This window comes from Delphinus delphis, chromosome 4 (genome assembly GCF_949987515.2).
Source record: "Delphinus delphis chromosome 4, mDelDel1.2, whole genome shotgun sequence".
NCBI classification, from domain to species: domain Eukaryota; kingdom Metazoa; phylum Chordata; class Mammalia; order Artiodactyla; family Delphinidae; genus Delphinus; species Delphinus delphis.
The window spans coordinates 87010383-87029818 of record NC_082686.1 but is presented as its reverse complement, the minus strand read 5'-3'; the positions used below and the strand labels follow the sequence as shown (position 1 = coordinate 87029818).

Genomic DNA, 19436 nt, shown 5'->3' with positions numbered 1-19436 from the left:
ACAGGTCGCTCTAGGGATCTCCGTTCCTGAGCCCCTGGGGCTCCTTCCCTGCTTCTCACTTCTGTGCCTCCCAGTGCATCTTTCCCAGGGACCTGTTGTAGCTGACAGTGTGTTTAGGCTGCTGGCTAGGAAGAAAATCCAGGAGGAAGTATGGAGGAAGCTCCTTCAGGGAAGAGGCATTTTTTTTTAAAGCCCCAAATAGAAGTATTTGGCTCTTTGTTCTAAAATTACAATACGCTGAGCCGAGATGAAATTGCAGTGATAAAATGTAAGATATGCAGGCAAAAAGCTTCGCCCACATAAGGCCTCACAAGATCTAACCGTTCAACCTGGGCTTAAGCAATGTTAGTCTTCGCACATAAACAGGTTCCCAGGTCACATAAAATATGCAATAAATGTGCACGTGGTGTTAGTTGTCTTTAGTAGAAGAGACGGAATTTTAGGGCATTTTAGCTCAACGTTAGTTGAATCGCATGTTGTCAGGTATTACATAGTGTAAGTATAGCCTAGTTCATACCATGCAGAGTATAAAACATGCCCAGTGTTACTCCATGGCAAGATCCGTTGGTGTTGCCTGCATTGTAATAAATGTGTCTCACTGACTGACACTGAGACTGAGACACCACAGAGGACACTTCAGTACAGTCCCTGGTAGAAATCCATACGTCACAGACAGAAGTGATTGTTTACATCAGCTACGAAAATGCAAATACTAAATTACATTAGCAGGTGATACGGCACTTTATAAGCAACAATAGATAGAAGTGTTTCTCACATTAGGTGATTAACAACTAGCCATCCATCCATTAATTCAACAAATATTAAATACTAGGTACTAGGCACTGTTTTAGATCTTGGGGTACAGTGTTAAGTAAGAGAGAAGTTTCCTTTCATCACAGAGGTTACATTTTAAAGTGGACAGAGAACAAACAGATAAATAAAAACAAATAAGGAAAGACGAAGTGATAAATATAAGGATGAAAAACAAAACTCTAGGTGCTGTGATAGCAACTGGTGGTCAGGTTCAGCTTTCCTGAGGTGTTGACACTCAAGCTAAAATTTGAATGACAAGAAGGACCCTGCCATATGAAGATCTGGGGGAAGAATGTTCCCTGCAGAGGAAAGACGGAGTGGGGCAGAACTAGAACAAAACATTTCACAATTTGTATGGAAACACAAAAGACCCCGAATAGCCAAAGCAATCTTTGTGTTTTTTTTTTGTTTTTTTTTTTTTTTGCGGTACACGGGCCTCTCACTGTTGTGGCCTCTCCCATTGTGGAGCACAGGCTCCGGACGCGCAGGCTCAGCAGCCACGGCTCATGGGCCCAGCCGCTCCGCGGCATGTGGGATCTTCCCAGACCGGGGCACAAACCCGTGTCCCCTGCATCGGCAGGTGGATTCTCAACCACTGTGCCACAAGGGAAGCCCAGCCAAAGCAATCTTGAGAAAGAAAAACGGAGCTGGAGGAATCAGGCTCCCTGACTTCAGACTCTACTACAAAGCTACATAATCAGACAGTATGGTACTGGCACAAAAACAGAAATATAGATCAATGAAACAGGATAGAAAGTCCAGAGATAAACCCACGCACATATGGTCACCTTATCTTTGATAAAGGAGGCAAGAATATACAGTGGAGAAAGGACAGTCTCTTCAATAAGTGGTGCTGGGAAAACTGGATAGCTACATGTAATAGAATGAAATTAGAACACTCCCTAACACCATACACAAAGATAAAGTCAAAACGGATTAAAGACCTAAATGTAAGGCCAGACACTATTAAACTCTTAGAGGAAAACATAGGCAGAACACTCCATGACATAAATCACAGCAAGATCCTTTTTGACCCACCTCCTAGAGAAAGGGAAATAAAAACAAAAATAAACAAATGGGACCTAATGAAACTTCAAAGCTTTTGTACAGCAAAGGAAACCATAAACAAGACCAAAAGACAACCCTCAGAATGGGAGAAAATATTTGCAAATGAAGCAACATAGTCTCCAAACTTTATAAGCAGCTCATGCAGCTCAATATCAAAAAAACAACCCAATCCAAAACTGGGCAGAAGACCTAAATAGACATTTCTCCAAAGAAGATATACAGATTGCCAACAAACACATGAAAGAATGCTCAACATCATTAATCATTAGAGAAATGCAAATCAAAACTACAATGAGATATCATCTCACACCAGTCAGAATGGCCATCATCAAAAAATCTACAAACAATAAATGCTGGAGAGGGTGTGGAGAAAAAGGAACCCTCTTGCATTGTTGGTGGGAATGTAAATTGATACAGCCACTATGGAGAACAGTATGGAGGTTCCTTAGAAAACTAAAAATAGAACTACCATATGACCCAGCAATCCCACTACTGGGAATCCCACTACTGAGAAAACCATAATTCAAAAAGAGTCATGTACCACAATGTTCACTGCAGCTCTATTTACAATAGCAAGGACATGGAAGCAACCTAAGTATCCATCGACAGATGAATGGATAAAGATGATGTGGCACACACATACAATAGAATATTACTCAGCCATTAGAAGAAATGAAATTGAGTTATTTGTAGTGATGTGGATGGACCTAGAGAATGTCATACAGAGTGAAGTAAGTCAGAAAGAGCAAAACAAATACCATATGCTAACACATATATATGGAATCTAAAAAAAGAAAAAAATGGTCATGAAGAACTTAGGGGCAAGACAGGAATAAAGATACAGACCTACTAGAGAATGGACTTCCGGATATGGGGAGGGGGAAGGGTAAGCTGGGACAAAGTGAGAGAGTGGCATGGACATATATACACTACCAAATGTAAAATAGATAGCTAGTGGGAAGCAGCCACATAGCACAGGGAGATCAGCTTGGTTCTTTGTGACCAACTAAAGGGGTGGGATGAGGGGGTGGGAGGGAGGGAGACGCAAGAAGGAAGAGATATGCGATATATGTGTAACTGATTCACTTTGTTGTAAAGCAGAAACTAACACACCATTGTAAAGCAATTATACTCCAATAAAGATGTTAAAAAAAATCAGTCCCTATGCTCACCTCTGTTTAAACATCTGTCAAATAAAATAATAACTGTTTTAAAAAAAAAAAAAGACAGAGTGGGGACAGCAGGCAATGAGGCTGTTGTGCAAGAGGAATAGAGAGCAGAGCAGTGCCCCTGGAGCTTGTGAGGGGATTAGGCGCAGAAGGAGAACCAGGTGCCAAGTCATGAGGCAGGATGATGACCAAAAAATATGAGGGTTTAAGAATGGAATAGAATGTGAAATAGAAGGAATATTGGCAACAGTGATATAAAAATGGAGACTTTGGAAAAATTCAACTTGCTCCAGGCATGGTTTTCATCTGGGTCTTACTAGTGTTTGGAACAGTCTCTGATGAAGCCAGTCTGTGGTGCCATTCTTTATTGGTCTTGAAATGAAGAATGTGGCACTTTTAGTTCTCTTAAGAATCTTAGACTCTAATATAGTGTCTATAGTTTACCACTTCTTCCTTGATTACCAATGTAATACATGTTTATGACAGAACATTTGGAAAATATAGATAGCGAATGGAAGAAATCACTCCAAATCCAGCCACCCAAGGATAACTACTGTTAAGGTTAGGGCACAGACTCTCTTTATGCTTATACAGTGCAGTGATTCAGAATATGGGCTCTGGAGTCTGGGTGAAAATCATGACTTTGTAACTTGCTAAATGAGAGTTGTTCATTTTCAGTCTATCTTAATTGCTTATAAAATGCCACGTAACTGTCTGCAATATCTTTAAGCCTCAGTTTTCTCATCTGCAGAATGAAAATAGTAATATTACCTTCCTCATAAGACTGCTGGGAGGATTAAATGAGAATCCACGCAAAGCTCCCGGGGGGGGGGGGGGCCTGGCACACAGTATGTATTCTAACATGTTAGGTATTAAGCTACTATCATTTTACCAAGTTGGGATCATATTGTAAAATTGTCAGTAAATAAATTATTCTAACATGTTAGGTATTAAGCTACTATCATTTTACGAAGTTGGGATCATATTGTAAAACTCAGTATATAAATTATTCCAATTATCACTAGACATTTTTACACAATGTTAAATATTTTTCTATGATGTAGTTTTTAATGGTTACATAGCATTTTATTGTAGAGATATTAACTTAGTTACTTCTCTGTAATGGGACACTTGAGCTGTTCCCAAATTTTCACTATTTAAAAAAATTCTACAGATAAAATGTTGCAAACTTTCATGATTATTTCTCTAGCATAAATTCTGAGGAGGGGCTGGGTCAAGGGACATGTATATTTCCAAGACTCGGATCCGTTTTATTATGTCTTCTACTATGGATTTAGATTAAACTCTGGATAAGAGTAATGCTGGGAAGTAAGTAGTTCACATGTGTGTGCAGTTTTGAAGGTCTGATATACCATCAGCTTAGTGAAACACAACCCCCGCCCCCATGCTTCGCGCCTATTTTCCCCACACCTGTTCACACCTTCCCGTCAGCATCATCCTCCCTCATTCCTTAAGGAAGCTTCTCAGTTCCAGGCTTCCAGCTGAGCAAATGTGCTTACAATTTTCTGCTTTGCTGGGAATTCTGTACTTACCATTCACTTCACTTGAAGATACAAACGTATAGCATTTAGTATATTAGACATCCAAGCCCCTCATCTTATAATGAAGAAACTGAAGTAGAAGGGAGCAAATGTCTTGTCTGAGTTGGTCATCTGGTCCATGCCATTGTTAGACAACTACTCAAAGCTAGCTCATTCCTTTATCTCTTGTACCTAGTTCAGCAGCCAGCACAAATGTTTGCTGAATGACTACTTCAAGTAACTTACAGCATTTTAGGATTTTGCAGCTGGAAAGGACCATAGAGGTGTGGAAAAATGAGACTTATATTGGTTAATGAGATGTTTGTTGTTATTTAGTTATTAGCAACAAGATGGAATAACAACTCTGGTCTCTCAATTCCAAAGAGACAAGGGGAAGCCAGGAGAAAACAAGGCTTCCTGGGGTGAATGGGCATCATGTAGAGAAGGGATTCACCTAATTTTACCTTGTTCCAGAGAGGGCAAAGCCAGAGGTAAGAAAACTGGTAGTTGCTTGTAGTCCAATTTCAGCCTAATTCAGGGAAGAGCTTCTTTAATTGTTAGGACTGTCGAAAACTGAAACAGGTTTTCTTGAAAAGTGAGTTGCCCTTAATTGAAAATGTTCAAGTAGAAACAGGTATGTTTGAATAAATAATTTGTCAAGTATGTTTGAAAAGAAAAAATATTGTTTTGTATGCCTGGTTGGGATAGATGACTTCTAAGGTCTCTACCAAAACTAAGATTAACTGACTTTATGAATAGATAGATACACAGATGGACAATTTTTTCCTTGTTGATATGTTACTTTGTAACTAAGTCTTGAGTTTGAACTCATTGTCTCATTATAAATGGGACCAGAGAAACTAACATACCACTGTAAAGCAATTATACTCCAATAAAGATGTTAAAAAAAATAAAAATAAATGGGACCAGATAAATTATAAAGTCTTTACTGCCCCAAGATTCTATGGTTCTAAATCATCTTCTTTTTAATGCTAATTCAGTGTCCTATACACAGTAGGAGCTCAAAAGAAACAAATTAGCTCTTAAGTCTGGAAGAATCTACATTTAAGATAAACTGAGCTACAGGCCCCATGCAGTTGAACTTAATTGAACTCAGCTGGTCTCAATCAAATCTATCAGTTGATCACGTTCAAGAGCACTAAATATGCCTTAACTTTTATTTTAATTAAAAAGGTTAAAATTAAAAGAAGAAATTTGGGTGGATTGTATTGTGATGAGATAAAAGTGTTCTCTTATTAGGTTTCTGAATGATGATAGGAAATTTGGCTGAAATTATTTCCTAGAATATAAAGAATCTTTTTAATATTAAATTGCAAGTGTGATTTAATTGCACTTCAAGTATGGAGTTACTGAAAGACTGCCTGTAGTATAATAATTTCAGCCAAATTCCAGAGGTAAGATGGCCACATAAATGAACCATATTACAGGAATACTTTCAAGTTTCAAGATTTCACATCAGTAATAGAAATAGAGGTCCCAGCAAGTTCGTACTTGGGTTGGGTGAAAAGCTCAACTCTCAAATAGCCTTCTAGCAAAGCTTTGGTGAGAATCATAGATGGCACCTGTGATGCACTCTTTGCACTTTTACCCAGGAAGGAAATGCATAAAAAACAGCAAAGGATGCTTTTTTCTGGCTTCCCTTTTCCCTTTCTTTCCTCCTTCTCTCTGCCTCTCTCTATCTCTCTTTAGAAGGCTAAATAAGGAAAGTAATGTTCAAATTAAATGTTTCATTTGATTTATCAACATTGTCATTGTTTTGGACACCCTTAACAGTAAAATAAATTATGGCTCAAGTCAAGATGGGCTATCCATTGATTAGAATATCTCAGCCCTGCCTTTTTCCCCCACCCAGTTAGGAAAATGTATACTATTTCAGGGGTAGTAAAACTGTCTATGTTTCAGACATTGAGCTAGATGCCAGAGAGATAAAAACATCAGGCATGAACCCTGGCTTCACAGAAGCATAGCAAATGCATAGCATAGGTTCATCATGGGATACACGCAAGACTCAGAGTTTTCTGACCCAAGACTCCAGAAGTCACTACTAATCTACCACAGAATTGGCGTAAGAAGTGACATCTATTAGTCACCCTGGGTGGGAAGTCAAAAGTTCTCTGGTGAGCTGCCCTGGTGGCGCAGTGGTTGGGAGTCCACCTGCCGATGCAGGGGACACGGGTTTGTGCCCCGGTCCGGGAAGATCCCACATGCCGCGGAGCGGCTGGGCCCGTGAGCCATGGCCGCTGAGCCTGCGCGTCCGGAGCCTGTGCTCCGCAACGGGAGAGGCCACAACGGTGAGAGGCCCGCGTACCGCCAAAAAAAAAAAAAAAAAAAGTTCTCTGGTAACACGTCTCATTCCAACAATCATAGTCATGATTATTTCATGTCTATAAAGACCCATTTAATGTGTATCCTGCTGAAGTTTGATTTTTTTGAATTCCACTCTCAGAAACATAAAACAAACCAAAAAACTTACCTCCACTGCTGCTTTTGCCCTTTCAAATTCCTCTTCTAAGGAGTGGTTTCTGGAAAGCAATGCACTTCCCCAGCGTTGTTCTTTGGTCAGTCGAGCCTGAAATAAACCAAACACATGGTGTTATCATTTCGGAATCACATAATACAAAAATGCAAATATTTTTCCTTTTCCCATAGTCCCCTAGAGTTTAAGAAGCACCTGCAACTGATGCCATTTTTGGAGTACTTTGCAAGCATGAGGGTGTCCAAACTGGGAGGGTGCGTGCATGCGTCTTCCAACAGTGAGTCTCAGCCCTGGTCGTATTAAAAACAACGCCCAGGCCCAACCTCCCAAAGACCTTACTTTTCATTGGTCTTGGTTCAAGGCATTGCTATTTTAGTAAGTCTCCCCATGTGATTCTAATATGCAGCTAAGATGGAGAATCTCTATTAGTAGGCTAGACCTGGAAGCTGATGTTCGAGATTTCAGCTTGTTAGGAGGACCAGCCTCAGGTGAAACTGTGAAAGTTGCAGACAGGGAAGGTAGCTGCTAGGTCTTTCTCCTTATACTCAGCTGAGCTTCACGCCGAATTCTCCTTCCTTTGCCTTATCTCTACTGGCACACATCTGTCTCACGTCCCATTTCCTAAGGACATTGCTCTCTGCTCAATAATAGTCACTTAGATAAAATCATGTCTGGTAATGCCAACTGCTTTGTCACAACTAACAGGCAATGTGATATACATCTTAACTTAGCTAAATGCAAATATTTCCAGAAGACCCCCCACAAAGAGTTTGCTGGAATTTAAAAAATGTTATTATTTTAAATTTCACAAACAATGAATACATTCTTTTTGAAAAAAAATTAATCATGGAAAATAAGAGGTGTAATTCTAGATCTTTTTTCTCTGAAGTTACATATATTTATGCACCCATAGATAGAATATCGTAACGTCTTTCAAAAAGCTTTTTGAAACATAAATGGTGTGCTGTTCTGTGGTTTACCTTTTTCTGTTCAACAATGTACCTTGGAGAGTCTCCACATTTTGTACTTACAGATCTACCTCAGTCTTTCCGCAGGGATTTCCTAGTAAGTATATACGGTACTTCAATTAGAGCTCTATGAGCATTCAGAGTGTTTCGATATTTCTCCACGTAACTGCTTGCTTTCTTCTCTATTTTCTTTCTCTGCTGTGAGGTCCACGTGAATAAGATTTTGTCTGATAACTTTTGTATTGCCCTCTCCCAAGCCCAGGGCCTGACAAGTGATGCCTGCCCCAAGGATGCCTGTGGATGGACTGCGGGAGGACGGATTGCACTGCTAAGGCAGCTAGGTCTGGGGAGAAGGAGGAGAGAGGCTCGGAGTGGAGTCCCCTGCCCCCTTTCATTGCAGAGCAGGCGTGGCTCCTCGGCCAGATGGTACATTGCTGTCCTGCAAGGATGCTCAACCTCCACTTCTATGGGAATTACTTGAACAGGCTTGGGTCCCACCCCAGACCAATGAAGTGACCTCTGAAGGTGGGGCCCAGGAATTAAATTAAGTTTGAAAATTATATTAAGTTTGAAAAGCTCCTGTGGTGATTTTGAAGAGCAGTCATGTTTGAGAACCAAAACTATAGTGAAAATTTGCTCTTCACCCAGCACTTAACCATCTATTCCGCTCAGCTGCTTTTCATTCTTTCTCCACCATCCCCGGTCCTCAGGAGGAACCCCCCTCTTTAATGATTACGCAGTGGGAATACCAGGGCTCACAAAATGCGAGATGCTGCTTCAAGTCCTTTACTTACTACAACTCATGTTGTCTTTTCAGCAGCCTGAGGTGGGTCCTACCATTAACTCCCCGACTTTGAGGCACAGAGAGCAATTAAGTAATTAACTAAAACTTGCCCCTAGTCTCACAGCTAGTTAAGTGGTAGGGCTGGTGCTTCTGGGCCATGTGCCTAACCACTGGACGCACTGCCTCTCACAGGAGGCTGTGCTCAACTGGCCACTTTAGGAAGATGCAAAACATAGAAAAGCTGTCCCTTGGAGTTTCATGCATGGTTGAGGGTGTTAGCCAAGAAGCCGTCTAAAAGAGTGTGGGCTGAAAATAAAAATAAAGTAATAGGAAAATTTCTGAGCATAAATAACAGTCTTAGACTGCATTTTGCTTTAATGAATGTGAAAGGTTAATTTATTTGAACATTAATATATGTTTTCTCCTCCTTGATATATTTATTCCCTGCTGTATCCCTGGCATCTCCTGCAAATAGTTGGTGCTCCATTAAAAAATCAGCAAATATTGGTTGAAAATATGCTGTCAGGGAATATATGAATGACTGAATTAAAGATATTTCTCTCAAGGCCTCCTGGCCAGTCTGGAGTCTAAAGAGGGTTTATAGGAGATTGGGAGGGATGTGTTTTTTTGTCCTGTGCCTGGAGTGGCAGAGCTCTGTGCTAGCAAGCCCTGTTTCTGGGGGTGGGGAGTGGCTGCAGGACGCCCAGGTGGGGTGCCTAGTAAAGAGCAAGGCCTGTGAGCAGCTCAGGGTTGAGACCTCTGGAGCAGCGCCTGTGGTCCGAAACGGGAGGGCCATGAGGGCTGGTCGGGGCCTGCCCTGGCATCAGTGCCTTGCTCTCTGGTGGGCCAGACCCAGTGGCCATCATGAACAAGCATCCTCCCGTCTTCTCTGGGCCCTGTGGAAGCTACTACCTTATTCTAACCCAGACAATCGAGGCAGGAAGGGGGAGATTGATACAGGTTCCAGAGATCAGAATGTGAACATATCTTTTGGGGGGCCACCATTCAGCCCACTTCAACCCTCATCTGACGCTCTTGGGTGACAATATATTTGATTAACAAATATAAAGGTGCAGATGGTTTATAGCCTTTTAGAATTGACAGCTTGTTAGGGTGTTACAGCCTGGTAGAGAAGTTAACCCCAAAGGTGACATGTCATGTAGAAAGTTAATCAGTCTTACATCTATCTTGGTAAACTTATTTTGGCATTTCTTTCCCAACGGGCTATATACATCTCTGTTCCTTAATCCTTTGCTTTTGGAACCAACTCTTTTGTCTTCCTGCTGGTTCCTTCATGAATGAAATAAACAAATAAATTCTTAAACATGTGGGCACATAGTAAGAAATAAACTTTGTGCATTTGTATAATAATGTCATGAATGACATTAGGAGAAGAAAGAGAAAGCACTACTATTGTTTCCCAAGGCACCTCCTTTTATTAGAGGCACTTTTCACCAGTGAAATATGATCTGCCTTTCCTGTGAAGCCTGACCTAACAGGACTCCATTACTGTCACTGGCTTCCCTTCATCAATGTTTCATGACCCAAGTGGATTATGAATCACAGGATGCAAAGCGTACCGTATATCAGGAAGAAGAGGAAAATCTCTCTCTCGGGATTCTAGACTTACAGTTCACATTCTCTTTTCTGCCTAAAACAGCAAGTGTAAATAGAATCTTACTGTGCAAATGAAATTTTATTTTGATAGTACAGTTGCTATTTAGGTAAGTGCTATTTTCCACATTGATAGAAAAGCTTTATGTTATTACTGATTCAAATATTATCTACCTCACATTTTAAAGACATTTATTTTGCCCAAGGAAGCATAAAGTAAATGTTATAAAATATAAGAAGGTAGTGAATGTAAACAGAGGCACTTTTCAAGCTGAGAGTAGTATACATCTAAAGGTTCTGGGACTTTTTAGCAACTCAGCAGCGTGCCCAGACATGTTGATTTAGGACTGAGAATGAAATACAGTCTATAACACATAGTGAAGATCAGCCTTCTTTTCGAACAACATTTTTAAAAAAAATTTACATCTAATTTCATGACAGGCAAAACTGTAATATGGGAAAACATATAAATAATGCTTGTAAACTGCAGGTATTTCTTAGTATTTAACTAGAGGAATGATACACAGGACAGTTACATCTGTAAGTCTGAGTTGCCGTTATTTTGGTAGCACAATGACTATAATAGCAGTTCTCAAGCTTTAACATGCATTGGAATCACCTGGAGGTCATGTTCAACCACCCTTTGCAGGGCTCCACACCCATGCGTTTCTGAGACAGTAGGTGTGGGGTGGGCCGTAGAATCCCACCTTGTCTTTTCTAACAAGTTCCCAGGTGATGCTGATACTGCTGGTCCAGGCACCACACTGTGAGAACTTCGGATCCAAAAATTGACATTATGTGCACGTAGGTTGCACGTAGGTGGAACTCTGGAGTTCACAAATATACTCTGATATAGGCATTTCTTTTCTTCTTTGCATGATTTTGAAAAATGCTCCACAGTTAACAGCAACCTCCTGGAAATGCCTTGGCTTTAAAAACAGCATTTTAATTGGTTTAAGCTAATTGGATTTTAGGGTATTACAGTCTCCAAAGAAGAAAGCATTTAATTCCCCCAGCTGTTGATTGCACTGAATGATCGGCACTAGGTGAAGGGAAAGAAGAAAGAATTAAATAACCCTAAAAATAATATTATGCTTTGTTCTCTTTATTCAAAATTATGACTGTGATCAAAATTATGATTTGCAAATGACTGTATTTGTGGCTGTCATTGTCCTACCATAATTTTGTTGGCTACCCTCTGTAGCAGTTGTTGATAGCTTTCCATACAATTGCTAGAGATCTTCCACAGAAACACATTTTAAAAAAGCTCAGCATCTTTCCAAAAGAAATTGAAGGAGAAAAGGGATCTGCTTAACTGTAGAAAAGAAAAATATAACAACTAGCAGACCTTATATAACGGCCATTAAAAGCATACTCTCGGGCTTCCCTGGTGGCGCAGTGGTTGAAAGTCTGCCTGCCGATGCAGGGGACACGGGTTCGTGCCCCGGTACAGGAGAGGCCACAACAGTGAGAGGCCCACGTATCGCAAAAAAAAAAAAAAAAAAAAAAAAATACTCTCTGCCTGGGGTCAAATCCTGGTTTACCATTTACTATTAATGGTGACCTTGGACAAATTAATCTCTATAATCCTCAGTTGTTGTTGTTTTTTTTCTTTTTTCTTTTGGCTGTGTCATGCGGCCTGTGGTATCTTAATTCACAAACCCCAGGGCCCTTGGCAGTGAAAGCATGGAGTCCTAACCATTGGACCTCCAGGGAATTCCCAATTCTCAGTATTCTCATCTGCCAAGTGTATATTCGCTTATGGAGTCCATGTAAGACTCCAGTGCAATAATTCATGTAAATAATACACACAAAATGCTCAGTACATAGGAAGTGCTCAATAAAATTGGCTTTTGGGACTTCCCTGGGAGTCCAGTGGTTAAGACTACACCCTCCCAATGCAGGGGGCACGGGTTTGATCCCTGGTTGGGGAACTAAGATCCTGCACGTCGGCGACGTGGCCAAAAAAAGAAAAATAACCACCAAAAATTTGGCTTTTGTTATTATCATTTTTCTGGTTAGCGCTTATAAGGTGTGACTTTGGAAATTCATTTAAAAAATCTGTGTTTAGAACACTTTTGTTTAGTGGTTTTTACAGACAAGTTGGACTCATGCTAGAAGAGATCTTCTGAACACTTGCCTCATTAAGATGGTCAGGATATTTTTTCTCAATCAGTCAACAGACATTTATCATTGAAAGCATACAAAAAACCTGTACCTTATGTGTCAAGAGCAAATTCCCAAAGTTTTGTGCAAAGGTGGGCAGCCCATGGTTCCCATCTTCCTCCAACTATGAAATTCTATGTTATGGAACACCAAGGCAAGTCAGGGCTGATTTTTAAAGGGGATGGACAGTCCATTAGCATACTACATAACTAAAAATTATTTTTGGAACTAGCCTCAAAATGATAAAAGAATAAAAATTTGTCCTTTTTTTCTGTCCTTTAACCATTAGCTTCTACTTTTGAATTTTGTAATTTGGCAAACATTTTGTTTCTCCTTTTTGTTAGTATCCCTTATTTTTTCACTTTAAAAAGTATTTGGTGAGTACCTAGTATGTGTAGATTTTCTACTATGCTGAAAATGATCTTCAGATTTCTTTCCGTCCTTTTTGCTTTCTTGCTGTTCTTGTTTTCCTGCCTTCTTTGCTTTGTTCCTTTCTTCCATCTTCGCTTGCTTTCTTCCTCATTGGCAGCTCACTGTGTGTGGCCAGGAGGGGAAAAGGGATATTGATGTGGCTCCTGTGCTGTCCTCCGAAAAGCAAAACTGTATTTACAGTGTACTATCTAATTGTTTCTACTAGACATAAAGGTCTTCATACTTCTTATATTCTCTCTCATCTTTCTAACTTTTCCACTGCCTCACTTATGGCTTTACGGATAGTAGACATTCAATCTCATTTGTTGAATTGAAATGGAACAAAATGGAAGCCATTAGCAGTTCTAAGAGTAAGAGGTTGAGAATGAATTTGGGAGGGGAGGCACGAAATTGTGTATGGCCTCAGATCGGGTGACAGTCCTAATTCATCTTACAAAGTTTCTGGAGGAAAGTGATATTCTTTAAAATCACTTAACTCATATTAACCCTATAAACTAAGTAATAATCAGGGCTTGCAATGAGAAGGGAAATCGATGGTCTTGTGAGTTCTCTTAGGCGGATAAGCTAGATGTGGCTGATAGGAGGTGACGTGTGATGAAGAACAAGGGCTTTAGAAGCTGATGGGTGTGATTTGAATGCTGGGTCCTCTCCATTCTAGCTGAGTCACCTTGGGAAAATTACTTCTGTTCTCTAAGATGCATTTCTCGTCTGAGAAATAGAGATAACATGAATTCCCAAGATTATTGTAAACATTTCAAATAATATATTAGAAATATCTTACATTTCTATTAACATGCATTTCCTTTTACATTAATTCTTTAAAAATTTAGAAAACATATCTGCACTTTTAAAGTTTAGATTGTTCTGGTTTGGGATACTGCCAACTTGATGGAATTTTGACAATGTGGAAGGAAGCATTTGCTCTGCCCAAATCAGCAAAATCAGAGCGTTACAAGATTGTGTGACTCAGTATTTGGAGAGCCTGGCTGCCCCACCTTCTCATGAAGTCCAGCTTAGGGCGGCAAGAGCCTGTGTTGGAGCGCTCCTTCCAGGGTCCAGACTTGAAAAAGAAATGCGTGAACCATCACTCTCTGGCAGAAGTTTCTTTTCTTTTGCCTCACCACTATCTCATTTATGGAAAAGCTAATTTTATATCATTACCTTCTGTGTTTCTCTTCAATGTTTCAAATATTTTTTAATTTTTCAGATTGCACTATTTCTTTAAATAATTAACTCCCGGGAATATAAATAACACAGTTTGCATAATATCAAGAAACTTTATTCTTTAAATATACAGAGATTATATAATTTATTATAATCTCCTGCCACTCTGATTAGTATATTCAAAACACTATTTGAAAGAGACTAGTCTATGTTTTTCTTTTTCCCTATCTTGAAAATGAACAAACATGAGAATTCTCATTGAGAGCTTTCATTCTCTTTGTGATTCTGAAATACGATTTTTGAGCAAAGCTTGTAAATAGCTCCTCACCTGTTGAACTAAGATAATTTATGTTGGCTTGAGGGAGAAGAAGATATTTCCTTGATTTTCCTATGAACCATCTGAGTGACTGGAGCAGTAACAAATTTTGGTAAGCTGAAATTGTTTACTTGAATAGTTTGCAAGTCAGTTTAAGTCGAATTTTTATACCATTTCATCATCTTATTTATATAAAGAGATGATATATTTAAGAGCAGTATGCTTCTAACAGTAAAAACACCTTTCTGTCTTTTATTACAAGTAGATGAGTCTATTCTCTTGCTGTTCCATTTGAGTGACTTAATATTTTAGATGAGTAAATCCCAAATTCATGAAATTTTCCTATTTAACCATAGGCTGGAATTAAAACTAGGAGATTATAAATTTCCTTAGTTTAGGCAAATCTTGTTAAGTAAACATGCAGTGTTTTTTAAGAAAACAATTTAAGGGATGAATGCTTTACAAATAATTGGTAACCTTCTAAAATAATTCACTATGATTTATCTAGACAGAACTATCTCAGGGCATTTTACATTATATTTTGGAGGACAATGTTGGGTATCTCATACAAATTTTCCAAAGCACATTGTGTTTTCTTAAAGGCACACCAGTGGGTAAGTGGAAGGACAATGTGGTGGGATGAAATCAGACAACCAGCGGGAGAGTAGCAGTCATTGGAATAATAAGATAAATGCATTGTGGGTCTCCACGGCAACCGAGGACCCCAGCTGATCCTCCTTCCCTCCACCTCCGTGTGGAAGAGCCCACCTGTGCCATGTCTTACCCTGCTGCAGAGACTAGTGTTCTCCTGCTATATTAAATTGTTCCAGCGACTTCCCTGGCAGCAGAGAGGTTAAGAATCCGCCTGCCAATGCAGGGTTCGAGCCCTGGTCCGCGAAGATCCGACGTGCCGCGGAGCAACTAAGCCCATGTGCCACAACTACTGAGCCTGCGCTCTAGAGCCCGCGAACCACAACTACTGAAGCCCGGGCGCCTAGAGCCCATGCTCTGCAACAAGAGAAGCCATCGCAATGAGAAGCCCGTGCACCGCAACAAAGAGCAGCCCCCCCTTGCCACAACTAGAGAAGACCCAACACAGCCATAAATAAATAAACAAACAAACAAATAAAAAAAATTGTTCCAAGGATTCCAGTTTACGAAACAGTACCAATTATTTAGCTGAGTCTAAATCTCTAATGCACTTATCAAGAAACGTTTCTCTGATAAATGTTATCAATTTGCTTTTTAAAAAGATACGTTCAGAATGAACAAAGATGAAGAAAATACATTTTCACGCTACATTTACAATTCATTAAACTTCCCAGGGTTATTTGTTCTGGAAGTTAGCTGACTTGTTTTCCGACTGAGTTCTGGGAGCAGTAATGCCCGCCTCTCTCTTGTGGAGGGTGAGGTGCACGTGGAGGTGCTGTTAATGGCCTAGGTTTCCAGATGCCTTCCATTTCCTAGCTGTGTCCTCCTGCCCTCTGCCGCTTACTGGTTGTGAGTGCGTCGACAATTCTCCTTACTCTCACTGTGCCTTAGTTTCCCCCTCTATAAAATGGGGTTAAAAAAATACACTTAACTCGTAGAGTCATTGGTCAGGATCAAGTGAGCTAATTAATATGTATTAGAAGGCCTTCTCATAGCACTCAATAATATCTGCTATTATCATACTTATCCCTTTACTCACTTCAGACAATATATCTTCCCTCTTAGTTTCAATACCTTATCTAGTAAACTCAAGAAAATCTCTCTTGCTCATTTCATCCCACTTATTTCCAACTGGATTGTAGATGCGTGAACGTGGACACATTTCTTAAGAGATCAAGGCTGTACCCTTGCAAAGTGTTTGAGCAAATGAAAACACTGAGGCTGATGGCCCTTCTTGGCCCAGCCAAGGTCACTAGTCACAGGCAAACCAGTTACACTGGAGTCGAGGGTCAAGTAGCAGACAGACAGGTCTGGTACATGCCCTACTTCCACTGGTGATTAGTTGGGTGCCCCTGTAAAAGGATTTTGACTTTACCAAGACTCTTCAAAGACCTTTAAAGTGAGTCCAATAAAAATTCACAGGATTACTTGAGTATTAGATATAATATATGAAAAGCACAAGGTCCCTAATACTTAGAGGGTACTCACAAATGGTAGTTCTTAGTATTATCATGATTGCTAATACTATAATTATTTATTCCTTAGCAACAAATTTATTTTAATGTGACAGTCAGGATGCTGATGTGTGAGTACCTTGGTCTGTAGGGCAAAGTTGTGAATGACTGCTCAAGATGTAATTTCCTCTTGTTTGTGCCTGTTACATAAATTGTGCTAATACTGGAGTAGAACAGATTTTGTATTGGAAAATAATGTAACAGTAAGTGGTAGAACAAGGAAAAAGTGCTAAGTACATGGTGAGTTCATTGACACATTTTCCAGCCAAATCTGTCTATCTATCTTTCATCAGTTATTTTAAGTATTGAGATAGATACTGAGTGAGAAAGCATATGAAATAGAAAATACGGAAAAATTACTTCAGATTTTTCTGGTGAAATTTTAAATACTTATGACATAAATTATCTATTAGTAAAGATAGGTGCACTGAGGAATTGGTTTTGTTACCTGCGTTGGAGGCACCAATTCCAGCTCTGCAGCCGACTCAGAGTTCAGGGCGCTTTTCCCACCACTCAGTTCTGGCTGAGATCTGTGCTCTGAGGACCTACAAGGGACACATGGAGGAAATTAATGTAAATTGAGAAGCGAATTCACCTAGAAACCCAGTCAAGAAATCTGGTTAATTTGGATCGTTGAGAACCATGGTAACAAAGCTCTCAACAGACATTTGATGAAAAAGATAACATATATTTCCATTATAATGACCACGTTTGGAATTTAAGTGTTATTCTCTCTGACTGATTTAGAATGCAGGTCAGTTACATGCAAAGAGTAAATAAATGCAAAACCATTTTTGTTACAGAGTTCTGCTTCATTAAAAAAGTAATTTTTGGGTGGGGAGGGGAGCTTCTCACAAAGTGTCTTAGTGAGATTTGATCTTTATATAGAATTTGAAATGTCATAATAAATGGAGATGTGTGACGGGCAACCGGAGGCTGAAACATGCCGTCCTTTAGGAAGCTTTAGAAACATGGTAAGGGCCTCCCTGGTGGCGCAGTGGTTGAGAGTCCACCTGCCGATGCAGGGGACACGGGTTCGTGCCCTGGTCCGGGAAGATCCCACATGCCGCGGAGCGGCTGGGCCCGTGAGCCATGGCCGCTGAGCCTGCGCGTCCGGAGCCTGTACTCCGCAATGGGAGAGGCCACAACAGTGAGAGGCCCGCGTACCACAAAAGAACAAACAAACAAAAAAAAAAACATGGTAAAATTCAGGTGGCTAGTTTTTCTCATGGGCATCCATGGAATATACTTAATTAGTGCATTATCCGACAATGGTGATTAAGAAAGTCAGAAAGGTTACCTGTGTAGCCAAAAACATTTAATTTAACTATTATTCATGTTGTACATTGAATATACACATATGTAAAATTACACATGCACATATTTTGATTGACTGGCTCAGTTACATGTTCAGAAAATTATCAACAAATATTGGACAAATATTGAATATTAAATTATGAATCTACCAAAATCCTTATTGGTTGAATTTTTGACAATTAAGATGAAATAATTTAGTTTTAGAAGCCACAATTATTAACATTAATAGGACGTTATAAATGGCAGCAAGTATCTGGATTGACTTAATTCTTTGGCTATTTCAGTAGACAAGTATATGACACATAAATGGCTATTTTCTTTTTTTAGTTTTTAAAAAAAATATTTTAATTTATTTTTAAAATTTAAAAAAACTTTATACAATTTTTAAAGGTTACACTCCATTTACAGTTATTACAAAATACTGGCTATTCCCCGTGTAGTACAATACATCCTTGTAGCCTATCTTACACCCAATAGTTTATACTTCCCACTCCCCCATCCCTATACTGCCCCCTCAACTGATAACTACTAGTTTATTCTCTGTATCTGCAGGTCTGCTTCTTTTTTTGTTATATCCACTAGTTTGTTATATTTTTTAGATTCCACACATGTGATATCATACAGTATTTGTCTTTCTCTGTCTAATTTATCTTACTTAGCAGAATGCCCTCCAAGTCCACCCATGTTGATGCAAATGGCAAAGTTTCGTTTTTTTATGGCTATTTTCTGATATTAAAATATCTTACCATAAAAGTTCTTTTGATCCAGTTCTAGATGAGCTTGATTTTCTCTCTGCCATGGGATGTCCCTTGCTATTTCGATCTCCATGAAACTTAACATCATCCCATTTTTCCAGTTGTGTTTGAATGTCTACTAAGGAGACAAGAAGGGGGTGAGGGGGACGGGGGAGAATACGAGGTGTAGAGAGAAGAAGAGAGATTAAGACTGAGAAGTCTTATACAAGTGAACTTTAATTAACTGATGCTCTTCTACCCCAAGACCAAAGGCTGCAAGAAAATTAATTAAAACATGTATAACTAAATAAATATGAGACCTATTAAGAGAAATGGGATTGCTTTTACAGTTAAACAATCAAGTATATTTTTTTACCTGAATTTGTTTCAAGAGCTGTGTGCATTCTGAATTTTGTGTATGAGCCCATGGGATCTGGTAAAGAATGAGCATATGCAGTACTATCCTATGGGCCTCCAGCTAAGAGGTGGCTTTGAGGGATTTCTGGCACATTTCTGGAAAGAAATTCTGTTTAAAGAGATGAGCCTTGTTATTAAAAGGAGGTGGGAAGAAACTGGGACACTTTTTACAGGTTTTGTTATAGACTACCTAATTTTTCACCAAAGAAGGGAATTTATAATGGGGATAGAGAGGAAGGAGGCAATGGAGAAAGTTAGTGTATGCTAGGAC

The 19436-nt window shown here is 39.5% G+C and overlaps 1 protein-coding gene across 8 annotated transcripts in view; it reads right to left on the bottom strand.

Moving 5' to 3' along the window:
* The window catches only part of PEX5L (peroxisomal biogenesis factor 5 like), a 250634-nt gene that overhangs the window by 61466 nt on the left and 169732 nt on the right, over positions 1-19436 (bottom strand). For 6 of the 8 annotated variants that reach the window (XM_060011086.1, XM_060011088.1, XM_060011081.1 and 3 more), the window contains 3 exons: positions 18761-18887; positions 17146-17242; positions 7086-7181 (listed from right to left, as the gene is read on the bottom strand). In XM_060011086.1, the coding sequence (XP_059867069.1) occupies positions 7086-7181; positions 17146-17242; positions 18761-18887 (320 nt within the window). The remainder of the gene's footprint in view (positions 1-7085; positions 7182-17145; positions 17243-18760; positions 18888-19436) is intronic. The other 2 variants (XM_060011082.1, XM_060011085.1) reach the window with 1 other exon arrangement.